The sequence below is a fragment of the Pyrus communis genome, chromosome 15 (genome assembly GCF_041283825.1).
Source record: "Pyrus communis isolate YQ-2024b chromosome 15, ASM4128382v1, whole genome shotgun sequence".
In the NCBI taxonomy this organism is placed as follows: Eukaryota; Viridiplantae; Streptophyta; class Magnoliopsida; order Rosales; family Rosaceae; genus Pyrus; species Pyrus communis.
In genome coordinates, this window is record NC_142579.1 from 6,078,286 (window position 1) to 6,105,749 (window position 27,464).

Genomic DNA, 27,464 nt, shown 5'->3' on the forward strand with positions numbered 1-27,464 from the left:
AAATTATCAAAGAATGAATTAAGGCTTTTTTTTTTAAATTAACTTTAAAAAAAAATTATGTAGACTATACTAAATTAATTATATGAATATTTTTACCTAAAAATATTTAAATTCCGATAAATTTGAAAAAATCACTAAATCAATACATGAAAATCATGATAAACCACATAAACTTAATACAAACGACATTTAATAAACCACATAAACTTAGATCTTTTTTTTACTGTTAGATTTGATTATATTCGATCTAAGCCGTTGGATTCAATAAAACTAAAAAAAATTACTTTGAACCTGGATCGTTGAATTAACCAACGGTCCATTTAAATGGAACCGTTGGATGAAGAAAAGTAGCCCAACGGCTACTTGATGGTCTGAAAGTGGGGGAACAACCCCACGTGGGTTGGTACAAAATTTTGAGAAAGCTTAGTGCGTGCAGCGCGTAGGCGAGTAGGGAGTGGGCAATGGGCTTCACAACCCTGGTTTCAGTCTCAATTAGTGGGGCCCATTTTGCTGGCCTAAAATTGGGGGGTATTTGCCCTCTATTTGGGTTTTAGGTTAATTTTAGGTCATGAGTTAGAGTGGATTTTAGGGGTGAAAAAAAGGAAAATTTTAAGTTTTAGCCCACCATTGAAGATGGTCTAACACAATGCCAAAAAGGAAGGGAACTAGTAAGTGCTAAAGCTTTTGCTTCTCTAATTCCATATCAACAACTATTGGTGTGGGTCAATATTTAGGAGAAAATGAATATAAATATTTTGTAATTAATAGTCATGTTTTAGGAAGGAATCGAAGGATAGTGTGTCCCTTACTGTTTTTTTATTTTGTAACAAGAATTGTATGTATTTTTATTCAGAATTATGAAATACAGAAAAGTCCAACTGTAAAATTCAATTTCGCATCAGAGCCAAACTGTAACCCTAAAGCTCCCGCCGTGCTGCTGCTGCTGCCGTGAAAACAAATATAAAAAAAAAAAGGGGCAAGCCTGTGGTCTTCGCCGCATCTCTGCAGCAAGCCGCGACTGCTACGTGTGTGTTTGCCGTGCTGTGTGTGCTGCTGTGCGTGATCCATGTCGAGTGAGCAAGGAGGATCAGGGCTGAAGTTGGAGGGTGGGGCGCATGGCTCGACCAACAACTCAGTCATAGAGTACCTGTTTCGTCAAGAACCTACAATTCAAATTTAACTATTCAAACAGTTGAATAAGAGCATTGGATAAGTTACTAGTCACATGCAAAATACCATTGCATCTCTGTAAATGCCTTTGTTTCGAAACGAACCTCATTTAATACCGGAGATGACTTTGTTGAGGGAAAGTTGAGCATGAGGCCCTTGATAGTTCTCGTACCCTGCTAACAAATAAGAGCATTGGATAAGTTACTAGTCACATGCAAAAGACCATTGCAAATACATACAGATAAAGATCATGTTTCTTACCGTTAATTTTCTCGAAACGTTAAATGCATCTTTATGCCACAGTCTAGTGCGTCTTCCAGGGTCTTCAGGTGATTCTTCACGACTTATTGTCCTTCCCATGTCTTGAAGTAATTGATGCATTATTAACTTCTTGTGGACATTAACTTCTTCTTCACAATTGTAGTTGTAAAATCCTTGTCCTTTCCCACGAAGAAACAGGCTATATGCAGGAATAAACGTTTATCATGATCTTGTAAAGAATCAAAGCTTATGCCAAGAATCTTTTGAATTTAGCCCTCAGAAATCACGTCTAAGTTGTGTAATGCATTTTCCAAACATCAATTGTTTTTCTATATAGAGAAGATCCTAGAACTTGAAGAACTAATGGAACCCCTCCACAATGTTCTACTATGGGTCTTGAAGGCTCCATGTAACCCTCTTGAGGATGGGGTTGTCCAAAGGCATGCCAACTGAAAAGCTTAAGTGATTCATACTCGTGCAATCCTTCAACCTTAAACCTTACAACTTCATGAGCCTTTAACAAATGTTCATGCCTAGTTGTTATTATAATTCTACTTCCAGGATGGAACTAGTCTCGCATTCCAAGAATTGCATTGAACTGTTTCGAGTTCTCCACATCAACAAGAACAATAAGAACTCTTTTGCAACGTACAGCCCATTCGATCTTTTTTATTCCATCATCAAGGCTGTATATTTTATTCATTTTCCTCTTTTGGATATCTGAGAGAAGATTCCTTTGCAAGTGAACAAAACCATTGGCTTGTCTGGAAGTTTCCCTAACATCTGAAAAGAAGCTGCTAGCTTGAAATTTATAGAAGTTATGGTTATAAGCAATTTTAGCAATGGTGGTCTTGCATATTCCACCCATTCCATGGATGACAGTTACTCCAACATCATTTGATCCATCTTCTAGCCACATGTTTAGGCTTTCCACATAGTAACCTCGTCCAATCACATAGGGATCAACTCTTAATCTCCTATTCGTCATGTAGTCCGGTTTATTTCCAATCACTTCAACAATATCTTGGATAAACTGCAACTCGTACCTATAAGTTATTGATATCAAAATATACGAGGCACAATAAGTTCTTTCTTTTCAGACCAAAAGAAAAAACATAAGCAAGTTATTTATTTATTTATTTTTTTTCAAAAAAAAAAAAAAAAAAAAAAACTAAAATTTTCACAAGCTTGAGACTAGCATCTGATCTACTTGACTGAATATAGGAGAGAACGAAAATTTACCGGTCTCTTAAAACCATCCTTCCCAAGTCTGCAACATCTCTAAGAGCTCGCCTCCACTCCTCCACCTTGTCTATCTCGTCCTTGAAGCGCTCTTCATGTCTAGTAAATGGTTCTACAAAACTGCCCGTCTGCTTCCTGACATTTGATGGTTCCACATCATAGAAAACTGGCATAACCATGTGTCCGTCTGTTCTTTTACGTTCCATGATGATAGCAAGTTCATTCAGGCACCACCTGGAAGAGGTGTAGTCCTTGGAGAAAACAATGACTGATACTCGTGACTCTTGTATTGTTGTCTGTAGCTCCTGTTCAATGTTTGCTCCTCTCTCAATTTCATCATCATCTCTAAAAGTGTGGATTCGTGCCGAATCCAAAGCATTGTATAGGTGATCTGTAAAGCCTTTGTGTGTATCTGCGCCTCTGAAACTCAATAAGACATCATATGTGCACCTGTAAGAGGACAAAGATTTAAAGAGAGATTGGAGCAAGAACATAAAATTAAGAGAAGTTAATGAAAGATTGGAGCAAGAACATACAATATCTTGGTAGCAAAAATGTTTCCTTATTTCTCAAGCACATCTCACCTTTGCTCTCACACCTTAATGAAAATTTAAAGAGAGATTGGAGCAAGAACATAAAATTAAGGAGAAACTGGAAAATAAACAACAACATGATGTGCCCGTCTGATTTTTAACTGTTAAGTAACGCTGTTTCTCAACCAAAATGCAAATATACAGAAGTAAGATCGAGTTAAGAAGATTAAATTATTCAAACAAAATGCACTATATTAGACAAAGTGAAACAGAAAATAAGACTCACAAAAGAAAATAAACCATTATCTCTTCTTTAACGCTCGATGATCAGCACCACAACTGGAAGGTGCCCAAATCTACGCTTCTTTTGAATAAATGCAGTCATTAATCATCACCTTCTTTATCTTTCAGGTGGCAAAACGCAACAATATTCATCGTCCTCCTGAGGAAACTCTATGTGCTTGAATAAGTAACGATCATTAAAAAAGCAGCCCTTTGGTTCGTATGAAAAATCAAGATGTGCCGGGTTCTTCTTGTTCATTCTGATATGAGGACGATAAGTATGGTCTAGACTGTGATTACACACAAAGTATTTCTGTTCCACAATTGATACTTTGGTGCTGACACATCTCCAGCACTCACATTGTGACTCTAAGGAGGTGTTTCCTGTTGGATTGTTATATCTTCACTGTTGGATCCCACACCTGCAAATCTCCCTTCTCCTCTCTCTCTCTCTCTCTCTCATACACACAGTTAAGGATCGCTATGTTCCTGATAGGAACTAATTACTTCTCTTTGAAACAGTGTCTTCCAAGACTGAACCGTTAATCTCAGTCACTCACATGGCCTTATAACAACCCCCAACTTTTCAGAAGTCCCAAACCATGAGCAATTGATTCTCAAAGATTGCTTCAATTGGTCGAGGTTCATGACTCCAAGTAACTTTCAATGGGATTGGCTTGCCCGAAGGCATGTCACTTGAAAAGCTTGAGTGTTTCATATTCACTCAGTTTTTTAATCTCAAATACTGGATAAATATCATGAACCTTTTATGTCTTGTTGTTACGGTAACTTTACTTCCCGGGTGAAAACACTATCGCATTCCAAGAATTGCATTGAATTGATCCAAATGGTTCACATCATCAAGAACTATAAGAACTCTATTGCAACCTACAGCATGCTTGATCTTGATTAGTCCTTCATGTTTGCTTATTTTCTTTACTTTCACCCTTTGGATATCGGAAAGAAGATTTATTCGCAAGCAAACCAAACCATGAGGTTGTTCTGAAGTTGCTGAATATCTGCAAGAAAGCTGCCGTTTCCTTAAAATTTTGCAAGGTTCGTCTTATTAGCAGCTTTGGCAATGGTGGTTTTACCAATTCCACCCATCCCATAGATAACCGCTGCAACAACATCACCCGTATCATTTTCTAACCATTTGTTTATTCCGTGCACACAATTATCGATTCCAACAGCACAGGGAGCAACATTTACTGCCACGCGATCCAGCTTACTTCCAACCTCTTGAACAATATCTTAGATAAACTGCCACTCATACCTACAACATATGGTCATTAGACATCAAATCATATGAAGACTACGTAATTTTTATCTAAAGAAAAGAGTAATCGATGATTGACATGAGTGAGAAACGTAATTGATGATTGACATGAGTAAGAAACCTCATAATGCAGGTAGATTATATACAAGACATTGAAAAATTGAGTCTTCTAAAAAATATTGCTGCAAAGGTACACGAAAGATAGTATAAAGTTATAAACCCAAAATCCGTCAACTTCATATGGCTTTACTATCATCAACCTAATAAACAAGTATTTTTTTTTGTCAACAAACGATATTATCTACCCTAAAGGAAAGAGGAGTGGCCTTAGCCTCCAATGAGCTAACAATAATGTGCCTAATAAACGAGTTATAAAAGGTCATATATAGATAATACTTTCTAATTAAAGAAAATGTTCTGCGAAATTACCGATCTTCTAGAACCATCCCTCCCAGATTTGCAACATCAGCAAGCGCTCTTCTCCACCTTGTCCATCTCGTCCTTGAAGCCTAGGTTGCACGGACACTCCTAAACCTCGAAGTGTCTGACACTCCGACATGCCGACACACCCTGCACACGGTTTGAACACGGTCAACAGTTTTGACACTGTAAAGACGGCCGATGCTTTTTTGTGAATATAAAAGACATAGTTAGACAGCACACTGATGGCTAGGGAATAAATGGACCCAGACTGACACATAGTTAACGCGCAGAGGTCCCTCGCACCAGCTGTAAGTCGTGCAAAAATTAAGAAAAGCATGCCTTTGCTGGGAGTCAAACCTGAGCTGCTCCCAACATTTTAAAAGTTCAGGGGCATGCTAAATTTTCCCTTTTTTCAAGTTAAACAGCTTTTTGGTTCACATGCTTATCTCAAATGAGTGATCTAGACCACCAGACATACTACAGACACCAAATTATATCACGTTAAGTGGGAATTAAAGTTAGGATTATTGTCTGAAAGAGTAGTACTGAGTACTACATGCATCAACTACACGAGTTCGTAGAGCTTTCCCCTCATTTTGTTTAATATATTCATTCAACTAACAAATCAAAGCAATAAACAAAGAGCAACAAATCCAACAAAGCCATGAGTTTATATTCAGAAAGATATAACAAGAAAGAACAAAAAGACGACACTCACCAACATAATTGATGCTGATCTTTCCTTCCAACCATGAACGAATGATGTTGGAAAAAGAACCAAGGAGGTTTCTCTTCATTTTCTCCAAAATAGGTGAGTAGAAGTAGATGGGGGAATCTGATGGACATGCTCTAAGTTTCAAATTATTTTCAATGCTCCTTGGGCCTTGAATAAGTATGAAGCTGATGCTCTGGCTCAAACGAAAATTCAATATGTGCTGGATTCTCCTGTCTCTTTCGGAATTGAGTTTGATGAGTACGGTGCCTATGATTACTGAGAAAGTATTTTCCTGTCCACATTTGGTACTCTGATGCTGACATTGACACATCTCCAGCAACAACATTATTCTGGCTAGAAGGAGGTCTTTCCTGCTCGTACACAAGCTGGATTCTGAACTCCTTTATCCAAAAATCATGCATCTCCACCGAAACACGTAATTGGTCCCCATACTCCAATTCATTGTTTCCAATTTGAAAATGGCTTAGCCATAACATATCTTCCTTCTCAGTTGGAAAACCTACTGTGACTGGGGAATAGGTCCACATAAGACCCTTGGTCTGATTACTGACTTTAATCAAATGCTGAGCATTAACAAGATAGTCATCAACTGCCAAGCCCGGTTTTATTGCATATAAAACACATACATTCAAGCCTTGGATTTTGAGATTAGGATGTGAAGATGCAATAGCTGACAGCGCTGATCCATATATTGTGGTGAAGCCAAATCCATCTGGAATCTTGCTTCCAGGAAGGAAAATGCTATATACGCCACATTCATAGATTCCCTGCTTCATCAAGATCCCGCAATTCAAATTTAATTATTCAAACAGTTAGACCCAACTAGTTCATAGATATAATAATTAGAACAACTATACACGAGAGAGGAGACAGAGAGAAAGACCTGGACAGGAACCTTCCTGGTTGTACTGGTCAAGTAGTTGATCATTTCAACATCAGTGCTTGTTATGGATTTCAAATTGAACGGGCCCATATATCTTCTCATTTCTATGTCAGCGCTTCTCAACGGTTTTATATTCAACAAGCTTTCAACTTCAACTAATTGCTCGCAACCCCAAAACAGTGATTCTAATGATCTGAACAACGGTAAATTTGTTAATCTTTTCAATGATGTACAATATTTTGCTTCCAACCTCTTCAACCTTGGGGGCAGCTCTGGAAGCATTTCGAGGTTTATGGATTTATCTAACAAAAGAGTCTCGAGCATAATGAGACTCTTCATGTTTTGTGGTAGGCACAAAATTGAGTTACCAATTAGATTCAAATATTTCAAGGAAGATAATGTACATAAATCATTGGGAACCTCTGACACGTTGCAGTAAGACAGACTTAAGCTTCCCAAACAACGTGGTAAACTTGCCAGTGAGAAACTGGTTGATTGAAGAGTCTTTCTTGGCCATGCCCACATCCACCAAGACCAGATTGGTGTCCATGATATAGTTGACAAAAGTCTAAATTTATTCATATCCCTTGATGTAGTGTGTATGTAAATAACCATGGCACTGTCATGAAGCACAAGCTTTGAGCAACCAGTAAGAATAAGTTCCTCAAGAGACCTCATCATGTTCATTCTTTTTGGAAGCTTCATAAGACTTTTGCAGTCTTTTAGATTCAAGAAAACAAGTTTCCCCAAGTTTCCAATGGATTCATCAACATCAACCAAATTAATGCAGTCCTTAAGAATTAGTTTCTCAAGGTTAGGGAGTCCGGACAAGTCAGATGTTGTCCTAAGGCCATGTGAATGACTGAGATTAAGAATTTTCAATCTTGTAAGAAACTGTATCAAAGAGAAGTCATTAGTTGCTATGAATACAGAATCTAATTTCACTGAAATTTATTTTTATTTGTGTGTATTGAGTGAGAGAGAGAGAGAGAGAGAGAGAGAGAGAGAGCGAGAGAGCGAGAGAGATTAGAACATACCCTGGTTCCTTTCCAAACACGTTGCAGACTGCTCTTCCGTAAGTCAAGAGCAACTAGATTTTCCAAACAAAAATTTGCTGGTATTGATTTTAAAGACAATCCTCTCCAAGACAACCATATTATTTTTTTTGGAAAATTTTCATAGCTTCCACTCAACTTTACATTATCAAGCAGAAGTAGTTCAAGATTGAGCATCTCTGTGAATGCCCTTGTTTCGAAACCTACCTCATTTAATACCGGAGATGACTCTGTTGAGGGAAAGTGGAGCATGAGGCCCTTGATGGTTCTCGTACCCTGCTAACAAATAAGAACATTTGATAAGTTACCATGCAGAACACCATTGCAAATATATACACATAAAATTCATGTTTCTTACCGTTAATTTTGTCAAAACGTTAAATGCATCTTTGTGCCACAGTCTAGTGCGTTTTCCAGGGTCCTCAGGTGATTCTTCATGAATTATTGCCCTTCCCATGTCTTGAAGTAATTGATGCACGATTAACTTCTTGTTTTTGACATTAATTTCCACAAGGCATCTATCAACCAGATGTTGAAGTCCAACCTCCGTGGAAAAATCACATTCGTCAAGGATTGTAGTTGTAAAATCCTTGTCCTTTCCCACGAAGAAACAGGCTATATGCAGGAATAAACGTTTTTCATGATCTTGTAAAGAATCAAAGCTTATGCCAAGAATCTTTTGAATTTCCCCCTCAGAAATCACATCTAAGTTGTGTAATGCATTTTTCCAAAAATCAATTGTTTTTCCATATAGAGAAGATCCCAGAACTTGAAGAGCTAATGGAACCCCTCCACAATGTTCTACTACAGGTCTTGAAAGCTCCACGTAACCTTCTTGAGGATGGGGTTGTCCAAAGGCATGCCAACTGAAAAGCTTAAGTGATTGATGCTCAGGTAATCCTTCAACCTTAAACCTTACACAAACTTCAGCCCTTAACAAATGTTCATGTCTAGCTGTTATGATAATTTTACTTCCAGGATGGAGCCAGTCCCGCATTCCAAGAATCACATTGAACTGTTCCAAGTTCTCAACATCATCAAGAACAATAAGAACTCTTTTGCAACGTACAGCCCGTTTGATCTTTACTATACCTTCATCATGGCTGTATATATTGTTCACTTTCCTCTTTTGGATATCTGAAAGAAGGTTCCTTTGCAAGTGAACAAAACCATTGGCTTGTTTGGAAGTTTCCCTAATATCTGAAAGAAAACTGCTAGCTTGAAATTTAGAGAAGTTCTGGTTATAAGCAATTTTAGCAATGGTGGTCTTGCCTATTCCACCCATTCCATGGATGACAGCTACTCCAACATCATTTGATCCATCTTCAAGCCAGGTGTTCAGGCTTTCGACATAATAATCTCTTCCAATTACATAGGGATCAACTCTTAATCTCCTATTCCACATGTTCATGTAGTCCAGTTTATTTCCAACAGCTTCAACAATATCTTGGATAAACTGCGACTCGTACCTATATGTTATTGATATAAAAATATATCAGACGAAAAGAAAACAAACGAGCAAGTTATTTATTTAATTTTTTTTATTTAAAAAAAAAAGAAAAGCTAAAACTTTCACAAGCTTGAGACTAGCATCTGATCTACTTGACTGAATATAGGGAGGGAATGACAAATTACCGTTCTCCTAAAACCATCCCTCCCAGGTCTGTTACTTCTCTAAGAGCTCGTCTCCACTCCTCCACCTTGTCTCTCTTGTCCTTGAAGCGCTCTTCATGTCTAGTAAATGAGTCTGCAAAACTGCCCGTCTGTTTCCTGACATCCGATGGTTCCACATCATAGAAAACTGGCACAACCTTGTGTCCATCTGTTTTTGTACGTTCCATGATGATAGCAAGTTCATTCAGGCACCACGTGGAAGAGGCGTAGTCTGTGGAGAAAACAATGACTGATACTCGTGACTCTTGTATTGCTGTCTGTAGCTCCTGTTTGATGTTTGCTCCTCCCTCAATTTCATCATCATCTCTAAAAGTGTGGATTCCTGCCAACTCCAAAGCACTGTAGAGGTGATCTGCAAAACCCTTGCGTGTATCTGCACCTCTGAAACTTAAGAATGCATCATATGTGCACCGGTAAGAAGACGAAGAAACATTCTGCTGCTCGGTGCTCATCATAGCTATTGAATAGAGTCCATCTGTTGCAGTGAATGCATGAAGAAGAGTTATTATATACAAATTGGAATGCAAATTGAGAATATATTCTCCAGCTACCAAACACATCTGATTTAACAGTGAGATGCAAATCATATTACATGTCTAATTTTGGAAGTATGTAAGAAATGATAAACATAATAATAGTGCAAGAGACACCAGTTATTGGTTAACAAGTCACAATGCAAATTCTTATTTGTTGTAAAATGTGAACAGAAAACGCGTTGAAACATTGCCACAAAATTTGGGATTGAAGAAATTGAGGCAAAAACTAATAAGTTGATGTCTCTAGCAATACCCAGGAAAAAAAAAATTGGTGTTTCTAGCAAGTATGCTAACTTGTATTAAGAATGAAAGTCTGATTGGAGATGGAATTTTTCATATTACTATAGTCTAAATTGGGGAAGAATTGGCAATATACTTTTGCTGCATTTCACTTTATTTACGAAACTGCCACTCGTCTGAAAACAATTGAAGTGGCAGGGTTTATGGATTTGGACTGGGATTGGGCTGTGGCTTAAGTTTGAAGGCGTTGGTACATAAAAAGCTAATGACACGTTATGTGTAACCCTAAAAGAAATTCATATCAAAACTTTATACAAAAATATATTTTATCAATTTTTAATAAATTAATTATTAAAATAATGACTCATATTTATTTTAAGAAGAAAAAAAGAAAAGGACTGGATCTTTTTTCATGAATGGATTTAGTTCACGTTTCTGAAAAAAAAAAAATATATATATATATATAGTCTTACAAAACAATTTCAATGAATTTAGAGACCCATATTTATATTCTTTAAATTTATATAACATATTGAGTTAAAAATTAAGAAAAGATCACAGATAAAGTTAAAGCGTTTAATCAAAATTCAGAGAACTTGAATAAAAAACCTAAAAACTAACTAATGTTTAATTATAAAATGTAGCGCTTGAATCTAATTATGTCAATAAGGGATGATATGTGGTGGTTATTGGATAAGTTTATGATTTTTTTCATAAACAAAAGAGAATGACCCACTGCCTAAGAGAAATTTTTCAGTGTAACGGTGCTTTAAGTGTGAGTTAGAGACTCAAAACAAATTTCATAGGACAATATTAAAAAGAAAAATAAAGATAAGAAAGCAAGAGGATCCAAAGCCAATGCATTGACTCATCGGCCATGAAGATTTCCATTGAAAGCAAATAACACAAGCAGAGGTATGTTTTCACAAGAGGGGAGCTTGGAGGTACCTCGCACACACCAGAGTTGTGTATTGTAAGATGCCGAAAGCTGTTGGATGAAAGTCCCAACTAGTTTCTTCAAAAAGACACTTTGAAATGGACGATTTCACAAATCGAATTTCGCTAACTCGCAAACTCAAGTTGATAAGTATGGTTCCTCTCCACCATGCTCAAACTTCCAAGGATCTGAATGGGCTTCGGTCTTAAGAGTTGATGAAGAAGAAGATGTGGGAGATGATCATGCTACCAGAGAGGCTCAAGAAGAAGGACTAGTCTTTTGCTTTCTCTTTTTATTTTTTTGGGGGTAAATGAGGGTGGGGAAGCCCAAACAAACCAACATTTACATGAGATTCTTACTGATAAAAGTCAGCAGACAATTATATATGGCTTTTCCAAAAAGTAGGCAAGGTACATGTATAATTCCCGTTTTCCACGAAAATTGAGTAATCATTTTTTCAGTCACAAAAGAGTCACTATAGAGCGACTATAATGCAAAATCTAAAGATTCAATCATAAATTTCTCTAGCCCTACGGTGTAATAATATCTTCTCCATTTATAGAAAAGAATGTTTTAGATTTGATTTTCCGTATCAAATTATGGCATGTGACTAGCTCAAATCCTACTCTTACAATATCATTTAAAAAGATAATTAAAAAAGGGAAGTATTATTGACACTCTAAAAATCTCATTCTACATTCTTCACAAGTATATTTTTCTTTCTAAATATAGAAAGTTTCAAATGTAAAATGAGAAATTTAGAATGCCAATAACAATTCCCTTAAAAAAGATAAATAATAATTAAATTAAAAGACAATTCAGTTATTAATTTTCAATGGACTTGTAAAGAGTTCATCCGACACCACGTCTCTATGGTGTCACATCCCGGCCCAGGCCCCCACCACATCTCGGGCCCATTCCACCATCGTAGCACGATATTGTCTGCTTTGGGCCCCAACCACGCCCTCACGGTTTTGTTTCTAGAAACTATTCGAGTTTTTCAGCGAGGGGTTACTACCTTTGATAATGGAAATGATTTTGAAAATCTTTGTTTTGACCACTCACACTTTCTATTTTTTCATCCCTCCAGGTTCTAGTAGCATGGTTCCGTATCGATGAGAACATGTGGCACTCCCAATTCTGGTGGCATATATTGATGGTATAATTATTATCTTTGCTCACTGTACTTGTTTTATGCTCTGTATCACGTGTGAAATGAGTCCATACCCGCTCACTGCGTAGTTGTGTATATAGGCACTTTTAGGTTTAAATTTATTCACACTTTACACATCATCACATTCTATGGTTTCGTCACCTTCCCGGTGTCGCCCATCACAGCTCGATTCGGAGTCCTAGTAGATTTTTCGGGTCAAGGTGTGTAAAGAGGGCCCGGGATGTGATGGGGGCCCGGACCAGAATGTGACATATGGCCTTTCTTCCTTAAGGAGACAAATCAATTATTAATTTTCAATGAACTTGTAACTCAAAGTTGATAAAAGTCTGCGGAGGCCCCCTCTCCCGACACCAATTGTTTAAAAAAGAAATGATTCAGTTCAGATTTGAACACAGGCAAATTCAAAACAAGTAGTAAGATTGAAAAATCCTCTTCATTAATAAGAATTAGCAAAATTGTCTTGTTGGGGGGCAACAATTATAGGGATCGGTCAAAAAGAAAAAGAAAAAGAGGGAAAAAGGAAAAGAAAAAGGAGAAAAAGTGGCGGTATGTTTGAGGCCCACACGGAAAATAAAAAATTGGAATTCGGTTGAGCTTTCGGCCCACACCGGGAAAGGGCAAAAAGAAATGGGCTGTTTGATTTTGTTTGAAGTCTTTGAGGCCTACACGAGTTGTTGGCCTGTATGGGAATTTTGCGACTGTTACTTAAGTATTTGGACTTATGACCATTTGAGTGATAATATTCTTTTTGTCCGTCCGTTACTGCAATTGGGATATGAAAATCTCGTTCGTTTAGTGATGGGGAGCATTCATATGCTTTCTTTCCATACCCTCATGCATGTTTGAAGCAAAATCAGTTTGCCAATTCGCAAGTCAAGTCAAGTTCAGCCTAGCCAAGCCATGTCATGTACCACCATGAGTTTGACGGGGGTTTTGGAAAATTAGTTATTTAATTATTTGGGTTTGCTTGTTAATTTAAGATTTGGGCTTAGCTCATTCAAATTAGGGTTTCTTAGGTTTTGTTCTCTATAAATATAGCTTATAATTTAGTATGATAATAAGTTGATTAAAATGTAGTCTTTAAGTGTAGCCGTCTTGGCAATCCTATTTCTTTGTTTTTTCGTTAATCAAATAATATTCGTAATTTATAATCTGTTTGTTCGAATGTTTGCTATGTGTACCTGATATTCTATTGTGGTGAGCATCACCATCATTTGAGGGTGGTGAGTAAAATTGCCCAAACTTAACCCTAATGTATGCTACCAACACAAATTCAACTTGACACGTGTCCTCTCACATAACTCTAATTAACTTTCATTATTAATATTTTTATGTCATAGCAATTCCAAAATCTAACCATCCCATTCCATCTCGCTCTTCCTCACTCCTCCCCTCTCTCTCTCTCTCTCTCCAGTCTCCTCTCTGTTATTTGAAAAATATTGCAAATCCAAGATCCCAAATCACCAAATTGGGGTGGATGCACAGATGTGAAGGGGTGAATGAATAGATGAGAAGCGACCCCAACCCACCTCACCCAACCCAAATTATCTAACATTTGGACAAATCTCACACCGGGGTGAGGAAGTTGACGACCGTTGGGCTTCTATTTAATTTTTTATTATTTAATTTTAGTGTTTTAATTAATTAATTAATTTATTTTTTCAACAGACTATATTAAGGCTAAGTGACGAGAATCGAGCATAAGACATTTTTCATTTATAAGTAAAGATGAATATCACTAAATCCTAGTATTAAGTAGCTTTTAATTTATTTTTAAAAAATAAAAAAAAATAGTATTTAATCAGAAAGTAGCTACGGTTATGTGATAAAGAAAGATTGGAGCCAAAACATAAGAAAAAAAAAATAAAGAAAGATTGGAGCAAAAACAAAAAATTAAGAAGAAACGGGAAAATAAACAACGGGAAGATCTGCCCGTCTGATTGTTAACAGTTAAGTTGGATTAAACTCCTTTATTCGCTGACCACATTGTTTATCCGCTGAAGGAGCTCAGATAAGAACCAATATGGAGCTCAGATATGAAATCCACATCAAGTATTTGAACCCTTGCAACCTTTGTACAAAATATTGAAGAAGATCGAGTTAAGAGGATTCAATTATTCAAACAAAATTCATATATAGTATATACTATACAAAGAGAAACAGAAAATAAGACTCACAAAAGAAAACAAACCATGATATTTTCTTCAACGCTCGATGATCTGCACCGCAAATGGATAGTGCCCAAATCTACACTTCTTTCGAATAGACGCAATCAATAATCATCGCCTTCTTTATCTTTTTTCTTCTCTTGTAAAATGTTACCCTTTCGGGTGGCAAAACACAAGTTACACAACAATATTCATCGTCCTCCTGAGGAAACTCTATGTGCTTAAGTAAGTAATGATTATTAAAAAAAGCAGCCCTCTGGATGGTATGAAAAATCAAGATGAGCCGGGTTCTTCCTGTTCTTTCTGAAATATGAACTGAGGATGATGAGTATGGTCTAGACTGTGATTACACACAAAGCATTTGCCTTTCCATATTTGATACATTGATGCTGACACATCTCCAGCACTCACATTTTGCAGTCGTAGATTCAGGAAAACAAGTTTCTCTAGGTATCCAATGGAGTCATCTACCTCGACCTAATTTAAGCAATATTTGAGAATCGATTGTTCAAGGTTAGGGACTTCTGACAAGTTAGGGGTTGTCATCAGGCCATGTGAGTGACTGAGATTTAGGATTTTCTGTCTTGGAAGACACCGTTTCAAGGAGAAGTAATTAGTTCCTGTCAGGAACATAACAATCAGCACAATGGCGCTCTCCATATGGCGTTTCTAACAAAAATCGAATGCTCTTGTGAATAATCTTCCTTTAAGTAAAAAAGCTATATATTGAGAATCATTACTCTCTTCTAGTTGTCTGCTATGTCATTCGCTATTGGTAGAAAACGATTGTGTATACGACGATTCTTCTCTGTTATTGTTTGCTTAGAGAGCCTTGTGCTTTTGGTCTTATGACCTTGTTGTTCTGAGTTCGTAGAGCTTTCCCTCCTTTTGTTTAATATATTCATTCAATTAACAAATCAAAGACAATAAGCAAAGAGCAACAAATCCAACAAAGCCATGAGTATACATTCAGAAATAGATAACAAGAAAGAATAAAGGGACGATACTCACCAAGAAAACTGATGCTGATGTTTCTTTCCAACCATAAATGAATGATGCTGGATAAAGAACTGAGGAGGTTTCTCTTTATTTTAGCCAAAATGGGTGGGGAGAAGCAGATGCGGAATCTGCTGGATATGCTCTAAGTTTCACAACAGTTTCGAATGGTCCTCGGGCCTTGAATAATTTATGAAATAGACGCTCTGGCCCAAATGAAAATTCAATATGTTCTGGATTCTCCTGTCTCTTTCGGAATTGAGCTTGATGAGTACGGTGCCCATGATTACTGAGAAAGTATTTTCCTGTCCACATTTGGTACTCTGATGCTGATAATGACACATCTCCAGCAACAACATTATTCTGGCTAGAAGGAGGTCTTTCCGGCTCGTACACAAGCTGGATTCCGAATTCCTTTACCCGGACAAAATCATGCATCTCCACCGAAACACGTAATTCGTCCCCATACTCCAATTCGTTGTTTCCAAATCTAAAATGGCTTAGCCATAACATATCTTCCTTCTCAGTAGGCAAACCTACTGTGAGTGGGGAATAGGTCCACATAAGACCCTTGGTCTGATTACTGACTTTAATCAAATGCTGAACAGTAAGACGATATTCCAAGCCTGGTTCTATTGCATATAACACACACGAATTCAAGCCTCGGATTTTGAGAATAGGATGTGAAGGTACAATAACTGACAGCACAGATCTATATATTATTGTGAAGCCAAATCCATCTGGAATCTTGCTTCCATGAAAGAAAATGCTATATATGCCACATTCATAGAGTACCTGTTTCATCAAGAATCTACAATTCAAATTTAACTATTCAAACAGTTAGGCCCAACTAGTTCATAAATATAATAATTAGAACTATACATGAGAGAGGAGACAGAGAAAGACCTGGACAGGAGCCTTCCTGGTTGTACTGGTCAAGTAGTTGATCATTTCGACATCAGTGCTTGCTATGGATTTCAAATTGAACAGGCCCATATATCTTGTCATTTCTACGTCAGCGCTTCTCACCGGTTTTATAGTCAACAAGCTATCAACTTCAACTAAATGCTCACAACCCCAAAAAAGTGATTCCAATGATCTGAACAAGTTTGGTAAATTTGTTAATCTTTTCAATGAAGTACAATATTTTGCTTCTAACCTCTTCAAGCTTGGTGGGAGCTCTGGAAGAATTTCGAGGTTTGTGCAATTATCTAACAAAAGAGTCTCGAGCATAATAAGACTCTTCATTTTTTGTGGTAGGCACAAAATTGGATTACCAATTAGATTCAAATACTTCAATGAAGATAGTGTAGACAGATCATTGGGAACCTCCGACACGTTGCAGTAAGACAGACTTAAGCTTCCCAAACAACGTGGTAAACTTGCCAGTGAGAAACTGGTTGATTGAAGAGTCTTTCTTGGCCATGCCCACATCCCCCAAGACCAGATTGGTGTCCATGATATAGTTGACAACAGTCTAAATTTATTCATATCCCTTGATGTAGTGTGTATGTAAATAACCATGGCACTGTCATGAAGCACAAGCTTTGAGCAACCAGTAAGAATAAGTTCCTCAAGAGACCTCATCATGTTCATTCTTTTTGGAAGCTTCATAAGACTTTTGCAGTCTTTTAGATTCAAGAAAACAAGTTTCCCCAAGTTTCCAATGGATTCATCAACATCAACCAAATTAATGCAGTCCTTAAGAATTAGTTTCTCAAGGTTAGGAAGTCCGGACAAGTCAGATGTTGTCCTAAGGCCATGTGAATGACTGAGATTAAGAATTTTCAATCTTGTAAGAAGCTGTATCAAATAGAAGTCATTAGTTGCTATGAATGCACAGTTTAGTTTCACTGATTTTTATTTTTATTTTTTTTTGTGTGTAATGAGAGAGAGAGAGAGAGAGAGAGAGAGAGAGAGAGAGAGAGAGAGAGCAAGAGAGATTAGAATATACCTTGGTTCCGTTCCAAACATGTTGCAGACTGCTCTTCCGTAAGTCAAGAACAACTAGATTTTCCATACAAAAATTGGCTGGTATTGATTTTAAAGAGAATCCTCGCCAAGACAGCCATATTAAATTTTTTGGAAAATCTTCATAGCTTCCACTCAACTTTACATTATCAAGCAGAAGTAGTTCAAGATTGAGCATCTCTGTAAATGCCTTTGTTTCGAAACCTACCTCATTTAATACCGGAGATGACTCCATTGAGGGAAAGTTGAGCACGAGGCCCTTGATAGTTCTCGTGCCCTGCTAACAAATAAGAGCATTGGATAAGTTACTAGTCACATGCAGAACACCATTGCAAATACATACAGATAAAGATCATGTTTCTTACAGTTAATTTTCTCAAAACGTTAATTGCATCTTTATCCCACAGTCTAGTGCGTTTTCCAGGGTCCTCAGGTGATTCGTCGCGAATTATTGCCCTTCCCATGTCTTGAAGCAATTGATGCATGGTTAACTTGCTGTGGGCATCAATTTCCAAAAGGCATCTATCAACTAGATGTTGAAGTCCAATCTCTGTTACAAAATCACATTTGTCAAGGATTGTAGTTGCGAAATCCTTGTCCTTTCCTACGAAGAAACAAGCTATATGGAGGAATAAACGTCTATCATGATCTTGTAAAGATTCATAACTTTTGCAAAGAATCTTTTTAATTTTTCCCTCAGTAATCACGTCTAAAACATCTAAGTTGCGTACTACATTTTCCCATAAATTTGCTGTTTTTTCAAATAGAGAAGATCCCAGAACTTGAAGAGCTAATGGAACCCCTCCACAATGTTTTACTAAGGTTCTAGAATGCTCCATGTAACCTTCCTGAGGATGGGGTTGTCCGAAGGCATGCCAACTGAAAAGCATAAGAGATTGATGCGCATGTAATCCTTCAACCTTAAACCTTACACAAACTTCATGAGCCTTTAACAAATGTTCATGTCTAGTTGTTATGATAATTTTACTTCCAGGATGGAACCAGTCTTGCATTCCAAGAATTGCATTGAACTGTTCTGAGTTCTCCACATCATCAAGAACAATAAGAACTCTTTTGCAACGTACAACCCGTTCGATCTTTACCATACCTTCATCAAGGCTGTATATTTTTTCCATTTTCCCCTTTTGGATATCTGAAAGAAGCTTCCTTTGCAAGTGAACAATACCATTGCCTTGTTTGGAAGTTTCCCAAATATCTGAAAGAAAGCTGCTAGCTTGAAATTTATCGGAGTTCTGGTTATAAACAGTTTTAGCAATGGTGGTCTTGCCTATTCCACCCATTCCATAGATGACAGATACTCCAACATCATTTGATCCATCTTCCAGCCACATGTTTAGTCTTTTCACATGATAATCTCTTCCAATCACATTGGGCTCAACTCTTAATCTCGTATTCGTCATGTCGTTCAGCTTATTTCCAATCGCTTCAACAATATCTTGGATAAACTGCGACTCGTACCTATATGTTATTGATATCAAAATATACAAGGCACGATAAGTTCTTTCTTTTCAGACCAAAAGAAAAAAAACACGAGCAAGTTAATTATTTAAAAAAAAAAAAAAAAAAAAAAAGATAAAACTTTCACAAGCTTGATACTAGAATCTGATCTACTTGACTGAATATAAGAGGGAATGAAAAATTACTGTTCTCTATAAACCATCCCTGCCAAGTCTGCAACATCTCTAAGAGCTCGCTTCCACTCCTCCACCTTGTCCTTGAAGCGCTTTTCATGTTTAGTAAATGATTCTGCAAAACTGCCCGTCTGCTTCCTGACATCTGATGGTTCCACATCATAGAAAACTGGGATAACCATGTGTCCATCTGTTCTTTTACGTTCCATGATGATAGCAAGTTCATTCAGGCACCAACTGGAAGAGGCGTAGTCCTTGGAGAAAACAATGATTGATACTCGTGACTCTTGTATTGCCGTCCGTAGCTCCTGTTCAATGTTTTCTCTTGTCTCAATTTCTTCATCGTCCCTAAAAGTGTGGATTCCTGCCCATTCCAAAGCACTGTAGAGGTGATCTGTAAAGCCCTTGCGTGTATCTGTGCCTCTGAAACTCAAGAATGCATCATACGTGCACCGGTAAGAGGACGAAGAAGCATTCTGTTGCTCGGTGCGCATTGCAGCTATTTAATAGAGTTTATCTGTAGCAGTGAATGCATGAAGAAGAGTTATTATATACAAATTGGAATGCAAATTGAGAATATATTCGCCAGGTACCAAACATATCTGATTTTACACTGAGATGCAAATGATATTACAGGTCTAATTTGGGAAATATGCAGGAAATGATAAACATAATAATAGTACAAGAGACACCAGTTATTGATTACCAAGTCACAAGGCAAATTCTTATTAGTTGTAAAATGTGAATAGAAAACGCATTGAAACATTGGCACGCATTTGGGATCTCAAAAAGTTGATGCAAAAACTTATAAGTTGGTGTATCAACTCTCAAGTAGTACTCAGAAGAAAGAAAGAAAAAAACAAATTGGTGTCTAGTAAGAATAAATTCGTCATATCGTCATGCAAGAATATTATTGGTTATTTTATATCTTTTTTTTTTTGTGTGGTAGAAATGGACTATACTTTTGTTAGACATGTACACGTAACTTGGCTCGAGTATGCTTACTTGTATTAGGAATGAAGGTCTGATACGAGATGGAACTTTTCAAATCCCCTCTAAGTCTTAGGGAGGAGCTCATTTAGGACTCTTAACCACCAAATAATTTAGGAGGTATTTTGATCTAGATGCTCGGTTTTTTAATTTCTTGGACCAAATATCTAAGTTTTTTTTTTCAACATATTGTTAATTTATATCTTTTTATTTCAATATATTTTAAAAGAATAAAAAACAAAACAAGTTCTAAAAAAACAAAAAAAGTTGAATTGTTTAACAAAAAAAATCAGACGTGATATTTTAAAAGCACCAACGTACTTTAAAATTCTAAACGATATTACATATATATATATATATATATATATATATATATATATATATCTATAAATATATCAATGCTTTTATTTACTAAATGTAATGTGTCATAATTTGGTACGTTATTAGTATGCTATGTAATTCAAATTTGTGTACAAATTAGTTTTGGTATGTTATGTAATTTTTATTTAAATACATAGAAAACTATCGGTACATTTATATTATCATAAATTTGATATGTAAAAAGCTACGACACATTATGGGTAATCCTAAAAGAAATTCATATTAAAACTTTATACAAAAATATATTCTATCAATTTTTAATAAATTAATTAGTAATATAATGACTCATATTTATTTTGAGAAGAAAAAAACGAAAAGGACTAGATCTTTTTTCATGAAATGGATTTAGTTCACGTTTCTGAAAAGAAAAAAAAAATTGAAGTCTTACAAAATAATTTCCATGAATTTAAAGACTTTAGATCTTAGTTTTAATAGGAAAATATTAAAAAGAAAAATAAAGATAAGAAAGCAAGAGGATCCAAAGTCAATGCATTTGATTCATCGGCCATGAAGATTTCAATTGAAAGCTAATAATACAAGCAGAAGATCTATGTTTTCACAAGAGGGGAGCTTGGAGGTACCTCGCACACACCAGAGTTGTGTATTGTAAAATGCCGAAAAACGTTGGATGAAAGTCCCAACTAGTTTCTTCAAAAAGACAATGTGAAATGGACGATTTGACAAATCAAATTTTGCTCACTCACAACCTTAAGTTGATAACTATAGTTCCTCTCCACCATGCTCAAATTTTCAAGGATCTGAATGGGCGTCGGTCTTAAGAGTTGATGAAGAAGAGGAGGTGGGAGATGCTACCAGAGCAGCTGAAGAAGAAGGACGAATCTTTTGTTTTCTCTTTTCTTTTTCTTTTTGGTAAACGAGAGTGAGGAAAAGATGGGGAAAAAGAAAAGGACAAAAGATAGAAAAAGAAAAAGAAAAAGAAGAAAAAGTGGTGGTATGTTTGTGGTCCACACGGAAATTAAAAATTGGAAATTGGTTGAGGTTTTGGCCCACACGGGGCAAAAAGAAATGGGTGGTTTGTGTTACATGAGAGCAACTCCACTTCTAAAAAAATAGGTCAGCATCCAACCTATTTAATTCATTCAATAAACAGTAATAGATCAAATGCATTTTTACCACTACAAAATGCACTGGCACCCAGCCCATTTAAAATATTATTAAGTTTTTTTTATAAAATAATAAATAAAAAATTTGTTTTAATTTTGGATAGGATTTTTAACCAATCACGTCACGTCACGTGTCATTATTATAATAAAATTACATAAACTCATCAAATAAGATTAAAAAAAACACATTAAATAAAATTACATAAACTCATCAAATAAACTTAAAAAAAACACACTAAATAAACTAAGAACTTTATTGTTCCACCACAAGATCCTTTTAATTATCTTAACCTTGTTGCAATCCCCATTGGTGCTAAATCAAGTCACTTTGACAGGTAGAGTGCTAGTATGGCTCTTGCAATGAAGTGTACCGCTTAGCGATCAATTGATTGTAACGTTTATCCCGTTCCAATGGCTTGTGTTGCACGGGATCTTCGGTGCCGTCATGAGCACAATAGATACGTGTTCTTGAGTTGTCCATTGTGTCCGGCTCGTATTCGTTGACGGCATTATAATCATACTCATCTTCCACAATCATGTTATGGAGAATGATACAAGTCATCATGATGGATCGAAGTGTCTCGACATCAAACATTCCGGCAGCTGACTTGACAATCGCCCAACAAGCTTGCAAGATACCAAAACAACGTTTCACATCCTTCCTACATCTCTCTTGACATGTTGCAAAGTGTTTTTCTTTTTCACTTTGTGGATGTGGGACTGTTTTGACAAACACTGTCCACCTTGGGTAAATGTCGTCTACAAGGTAGTATAGTTGTTTGTATGTATGGCCATTGATTGAATATGTGACTCTGGGTGCTTGTCCTTGCAGCAATTCATCGAACACCGGAGATTGGGCAATGACATTTATGTCATTCTGAGCTCCTGGAACACAAAAAAATGCATGTCAAATCCATGTATCAAATGAAGTCACCGCTTCCAGCTCTTTTTCTGTCGCCATACGCTCATTGCCACGCACTTGGTCAGTTTTTCCAGGTCCAGTGCATGCAGTCGATGCTTCCAATCATACGAGGGAAGTCTCGCATCTCACCCTTCCTCAGTAGCCTTCGCAGATTCATAGGCATCGGTTTCCAGAGGTACTCCTTCGTATAGATGGCTTCAATTGCGGAGCAAAACCGCATCAGGGACTCCAAAACAGTTGATTTTCCCATCCTCGTTATCTCATACACTTGATCTGCAAATGCTTCATATGCAAGCATCTGTAATGCAGCAGTAATTTTTTGCTCAAGAAGAAAACCTAGAACATGAAAAGCATCCTTTTTTTGCACAATGTATTGATCATGGTTGCAAATAGCACTCATGATTTTGTCGAACAAACTTTGTTGCATTCTAAAATGACATCTAAAAACATGATCAGGAAATACACAGTTAGGGATAAAATGACATCCAACAAACTTCGTGCTTGTTTCAAGCCGTGGTCTTAGTTTCTAAGGGAGTTTGTTTGTATAAAAAGCATCATTTCTAAGGAGTTCATTTATATCACATACATCCTTTGTGGGGAGTTGGTTCACTTACTTGTGCTTATTTGTTGCTACACTTTGCTTGGGCGTACTCATTTGATGTATTACTATTTGTTATCCATTCTGCTTTTGACCATCCTTGTATTGTGTATTTGCTGCAAAATTGGATATTTCCGATCTGGTACCGCCACTTAGTTTGTAGACTTCTAAGTTTATGAGGAAGTTTGGATCTAGGAGAGTGCTAATTATGGGGGTGTTCAACTTTTTTATAGGCAAACTTGACCTATTTTGGCTTTGTTGTATTTGAATTTCTCTTCTATTGAACTTTGTTTGTGCTAATCTCGGGTCAGTTTTGGGTTGGGTGACTAGATCTCTAACAACAAGTTCTATTCTGAGGAGTTATAGCTTATAGGGGAGCGTAGTTTATGAGTGTAGGTTTTTAGGAGAGCACATTTTATGAGGGAGTTTAATTTCTTTTGCTACATTATATATTGAGAATCATTACTCTCTTCTAGTTGTCTGCTATGTCATTCGCTATTGGTAGAAAACGATTGTGTATACGACGATTCTTCTCTGTTATTGTTTGCTTAGAGAGCCTTGTGCTTTTGTTTCCCCTCTGTCCAATACCTGCCACATAGCTCTGAAATGTTTTACACCTTATTGTCTTGTAGTTTCAAAAAAGTCATGTGCCCGACTGGTCTGTGATGCCATGGAGGTTGCTGGGATAGATATTTCTTCCCGCTGCACTCCTTTTACATTGTCCCAAGATTAGAATTAGGAATTTATAGCGCGCGCAGGTTAGGCTTATGACCTTGTTGCAGGATTTTCAGAAATACATGTTGTCCCACTGCTGTTACTCTGAAGCTGGTTTTGCTCAATAGGGGTTTTCAAACATCATCGGCTAACTCATGAGGACTGTTCCGGTTTTGTTTCCTTGATTGGTCTTATGACCTTGTTGTTCTGAGTTCGTAGAGCTTTCCGACTTTTTGTTTAATATATTCATTCAATTAACAAATCAAAGACAATAAGCAAAGAGCAACAAATCCAACAAAGCCATGAGTATATATTCAGAAATAGATAACGAGAAAGAATAAGGGGACGACACTCGCCAAGAAAACTGATGCTGATGTTTCTTTCCAACCATAAATGAATGATGCTGGATAAAGAACTGAGGAGGTTTCTCTTTATTTTAGCCAAAATGGGTGAGGAGAAGCAGATGCGGAACCTGCTGGATATGCTCGAAGAGAATAAGACTACATTTTTTGAGCACACGTAGGACAAAGGGTTAGTTTTGTATGTTGCTAGCATAAGACATTGCTAGCTATTTTAAACATTCAATGACCTTTTAATTTGCTTTGTGTGCAACATTAGAGGAATATAAGCTAATTTTAGAATTGAATGGATGAATTGTGAATAAACGATGTCTTTGCTTTTTACTAATTCCATTTGTTTCTCCTTTAAGTGAATTATTTTTTGTGTTTTGAGGGACTTTAAGTTAATTGTTTTGTAGTTGCATGATTGAAAGTTTTTATACAAATTGTAAAAACAAAACCAAAATCATTGGACTTACACAGAGAGAGACTTGAGACAATTCGTACTAAAGAGATAGGAAGCTATCACCACACTGTCCACATTATATCAATTGTGAGCAATACAAAGAAACATAAAAAATACTTGAAAGAAAATAAAGTTATAATAAAAAATATTTTGCTAAGCTCGCATGATTAAAGAAAGGGTTTATAAAGCTCTTATTTCTTTCTTTCTTTCTTTTTGTTCGTCTTTTGGAATTCTTCTACAGTACACAGAAGTATTACGTATTTGGACACTTAGAGCCATTACACTCAACCAGATTGGATCTAACAGCTCTAAATGCCCGAGAACTCCGATGTATTGTAGGCAGGCCCATCTTCAATTGGTAACCCAGTTTTTTGCATCCAAATTATTTATATCTCATTGGAAGAAATAAATATTTAGGGTCTGAGCTTATATAATTGTATAAAGCAGTTAGATTGTCCTGCAGCCCTTTTCAGGAGTAAGGGGAGTGTGGTGGGATTTGGCTGAGTTATAGGTTCAATTGGTGTAGTTATTTCAATTGGGTAATTTTGGGTTTTGTAGTGTATTTGATTGATGATTATTTGGGTTATTGAATTTTTTTTTTTCTGGTACATTTCAATTACTCTACAGTTTCCGACTAAACTTAAGAAGAAATGTACGACTATTTAAATTCTTTGATCGATTCCACCACTTTTCCAAAATATGTCTTTTGAATTATATTTTTTATTTTGATACATGAATAAATTAATTTTTTTTTTACGACTTGAATTTAGCTCCGCAAATTGTTCCTTTTTTTTTTTTTTTTTTTTTTTTTGTTCTGTGTAAGAATGTGTACAACTCTCTTACGATTACAAAGCTAAGATGAAATAAGAGTATACTGAAATTGAATAGCAAAAAAAGAATAGGAAGCCATGAAATTGTTGGTGTAATTTGAGTTTGAGATGGTTCATTTTTGTGTAGCATTTGAAGTAGCATGGTTGGAAAGTGAAATTGTATAAATTTCATTGTTTCAATAGTATTAGGATATAGTTTTTGAATAACACTGGGGTGGTTATTGAATAAAGTAATGCTATTCATACCATGATTTTGTACCACATTTCTATATCATTTTAGATGACATTTGATGTGGACAACCACATCATTTGAATTAATCAGATTTTTAAATTTAGTTCATTATTTAATAAACTAATAATTAAGAAAAACTAGTTAATTAAATGATGATTGTGACATACGAGTAGTCTTTCTCCTTTCTTTTATTGGGTTTTGCAAATTTTTCAAATGATGTGACTATCCACATCAAATACCACCTAAAGTAGTATAGAAATGTGATATAAAAATATGGTATAAATACATTACTCTTTCGAATAACAATACCACGACTTAGTTTTCTGAAATGCCAATCACAGCTCTGGATTTTATCTCGAGTGCATTATACTTACTAACGTAGCATTTTGCTGCAGGTTAGTTTGTTTTGATTGTTTCTCTACTTGAACAAAGAATCGTTAACCTCGAGGTGGGAACATGGGTGTTTTAGTATGTCTATGTCCTATGCATTTTCACATTGTATTCTTCGATGTAGCTATAATTTAGTTTTATTTTATTCAAATATTCTTATAATCTTTGGTAGAGATTAGGTTTATGTTACTTAATATTCTTATAATTTTTTTTTTACATGGAAATTAGCATATGGTATGGGAAAACTGTATTACCCTGCAGATTGTGCTGAAGAAAACTTTATTTGTGAAAAAATAGCTTCTTGGTTATGCTGGCACCTCGGGACGAATTTGAACTTAAAAAATTTGCTTACCATATCTCAATTTTGGTCATTGGGTTGAAGCTCTAAATCTAGATATATCGATTTCCACCAATAGCAATCGGTATATAGCACCATGTGTTTGATAGATTTATGAAGGTTGGGCTCTTGTCTGATCAAATTATGTGTGTGTGTGTATATATATATATTTTTTTTTCCTATTTTTTTTTAACTCTTGTTAATCTGCAGTAATTTAGGTCTTTTAGGGTTTTTTTGTTGTTGCTGTTTTCCAATTAACAACTACTACTACACCTTAGGGACAATTAAACAACCACATTCTCAAATCCATACTAAAAAATCATGTAACTTGTAATATAGGACTTAGAAATTTGCGATTGCGATGGTACATAAGCTGTTAAAGTAAATTTAATAAAATATAGATGAAACTGAAAGACTTATTTTACCATACAGATTCAGTTGCTTTGATTGATTTCTGAATAATTTAAAAATGCATGTGTTAAATTGTGCGTTATGATTTCTAAAACCACAGTGGAGCGCATACATTTTTGCTTGTTTCTCTAAATTTTAGTGAGAAGCTCATTTAGAGACTCTTAAACACCAAATAATTTATGACATTTTTGCTTGTCTCTCTAAATTTCATAAACAAAAGAAAACGACCAAGTGGCTCAAAGGAATTTTTGAGTGTGACGATCAGGTCACAGCATGACGGTGCTGAGTGCGAGTTAGAGACCCAAAATAAATTTCATAGGAAAACACAGAACGGAAAATTAAAAAAAAAAAAAAAAAGCCAAGAGGATCCGAAGTCAATGGCGGCATCGACTCATCGGCCACGAAGATTTCAATTGAAAGCTAATGACACAAGCAGAGCTATGTTTTAATGACAGGAGAGCTTGGAGGTACCTCGCACATACCAGAGTTGCGTACTGTAAGATGCCGAAAGCTGCTGAG

The 27,464-nt window shown here is 36.2% G+C and overlaps 5 protein-coding genes across 11 annotated transcripts in view; all 5 read right to left on the bottom strand.

Annotated features, from left to right (window-relative positions):
* The window catches only part of LOC137727105 (disease resistance protein RPV1), a 53,943-nt gene that overhangs the window by 10,578 nt on the left and 15,901 nt on the right, over positions 1-27,464 (bottom strand). The window lies entirely within an intron of this gene.
* Positions 774-3,607, bottom strand: LOC137727094 (toll/interleukin-1 receptor-like protein). The gene is made up of 4 exons (XM_088686239.1): positions 2,674-3,607; positions 1,432-2,477; positions 1,275-1,343; positions 774-1,147 (listed from the first exon to the last, which is right to left on the bottom strand). The coding sequence occupies exons 1-2, from the start codon at positions 3,165-3,167 to the stop codon at positions 2,000-2,002; spliced, it is 972 nt and encodes a 323-aa protein (XP_088542365.1). The 5' UTR covers positions 3,168-3,607; the 3' UTR covers positions 774-1,147; positions 1,275-1,343; positions 1,432-1,999.
* LOC137749491 (disease resistance protein RPV1-like) lies at positions 5,932-11,581 on the bottom strand. Of its 3 annotated transcripts, none has more exons than XM_088686235.1 (6): positions 11,274-11,581; positions 9,500-10,013; positions 8,223-9,333; positions 7,847-8,143; positions 6,810-7,703; positions 5,932-6,693 (listed from the first exon to the last, which is right to left on the bottom strand). In XM_088686235.1, the coding sequence occupies exons 2-6, from the start codon at positions 9,991-9,993 to the stop codon at positions 6,058-6,060; spliced, it is 3,432 nt and encodes a 1,143-aa protein (XP_088542361.1). In that variant the 5' UTR covers positions 9,994-10,013; positions 11,274-11,581; the 3' UTR covers positions 5,932-6,057. The 3 variants fall into 3 exon arrangements, with proteins under 3 accessions (XP_088542361.1, XP_068345694.2, XP_088542360.1); XM_068489593.2 differs by having other exon boundaries at positions 7,847-8,140; positions 11,263-11,581; XM_088686234.1 differs by having other exon boundaries at positions 11,263-11,581.
* Positions 15,451-21,605, bottom strand: LOC137727072 (disease resistance protein RPV1-like). Of its 5 annotated transcripts, none has more exons than XM_088686231.1 (7): positions 21,165-21,605; positions 19,225-19,729; positions 17,926-19,039; positions 17,544-17,837; positions 16,496-17,392; positions 15,605-16,384; positions 15,451-15,478 (listed from the first exon to the last, which is right to left on the bottom strand). In XM_088686231.1, the coding sequence occupies exons 2-6, from the start codon at positions 19,704-19,706 to the stop codon at positions 15,680-15,682; spliced, it is 3,492 nt and encodes a 1,163-aa protein (XP_088542357.1). In that variant the 5' UTR covers positions 19,707-19,729; positions 21,165-21,605; the 3' UTR covers positions 15,451-15,478; positions 15,605-15,679. The 5 variants fall into 5 exon arrangements, with proteins under 5 accessions (XP_088542357.1, XP_088542355.1, XP_088542359.1 ...); XM_088686229.1 differs by having other exon boundaries at positions 17,544-17,840; positions 21,165-21,467; XM_088686233.1 differs by lacking the exon at positions 15,451-15,478 and having other exon boundaries at positions 15,521-16,400.
* Positions 22,051-22,879, bottom strand: LOC148690434 (uncharacterized). The gene is made up of 2 exons (XM_088684911.1): positions 22,759-22,879; positions 22,051-22,592 (listed from the first exon to the last, which is right to left on the bottom strand). Exons 1-2 carry the CDS (start codon positions 22,877-22,879, stop codon positions 22,051-22,053), a joined length of 663 nt encoding a protein of 220 aa, XP_088541037.1.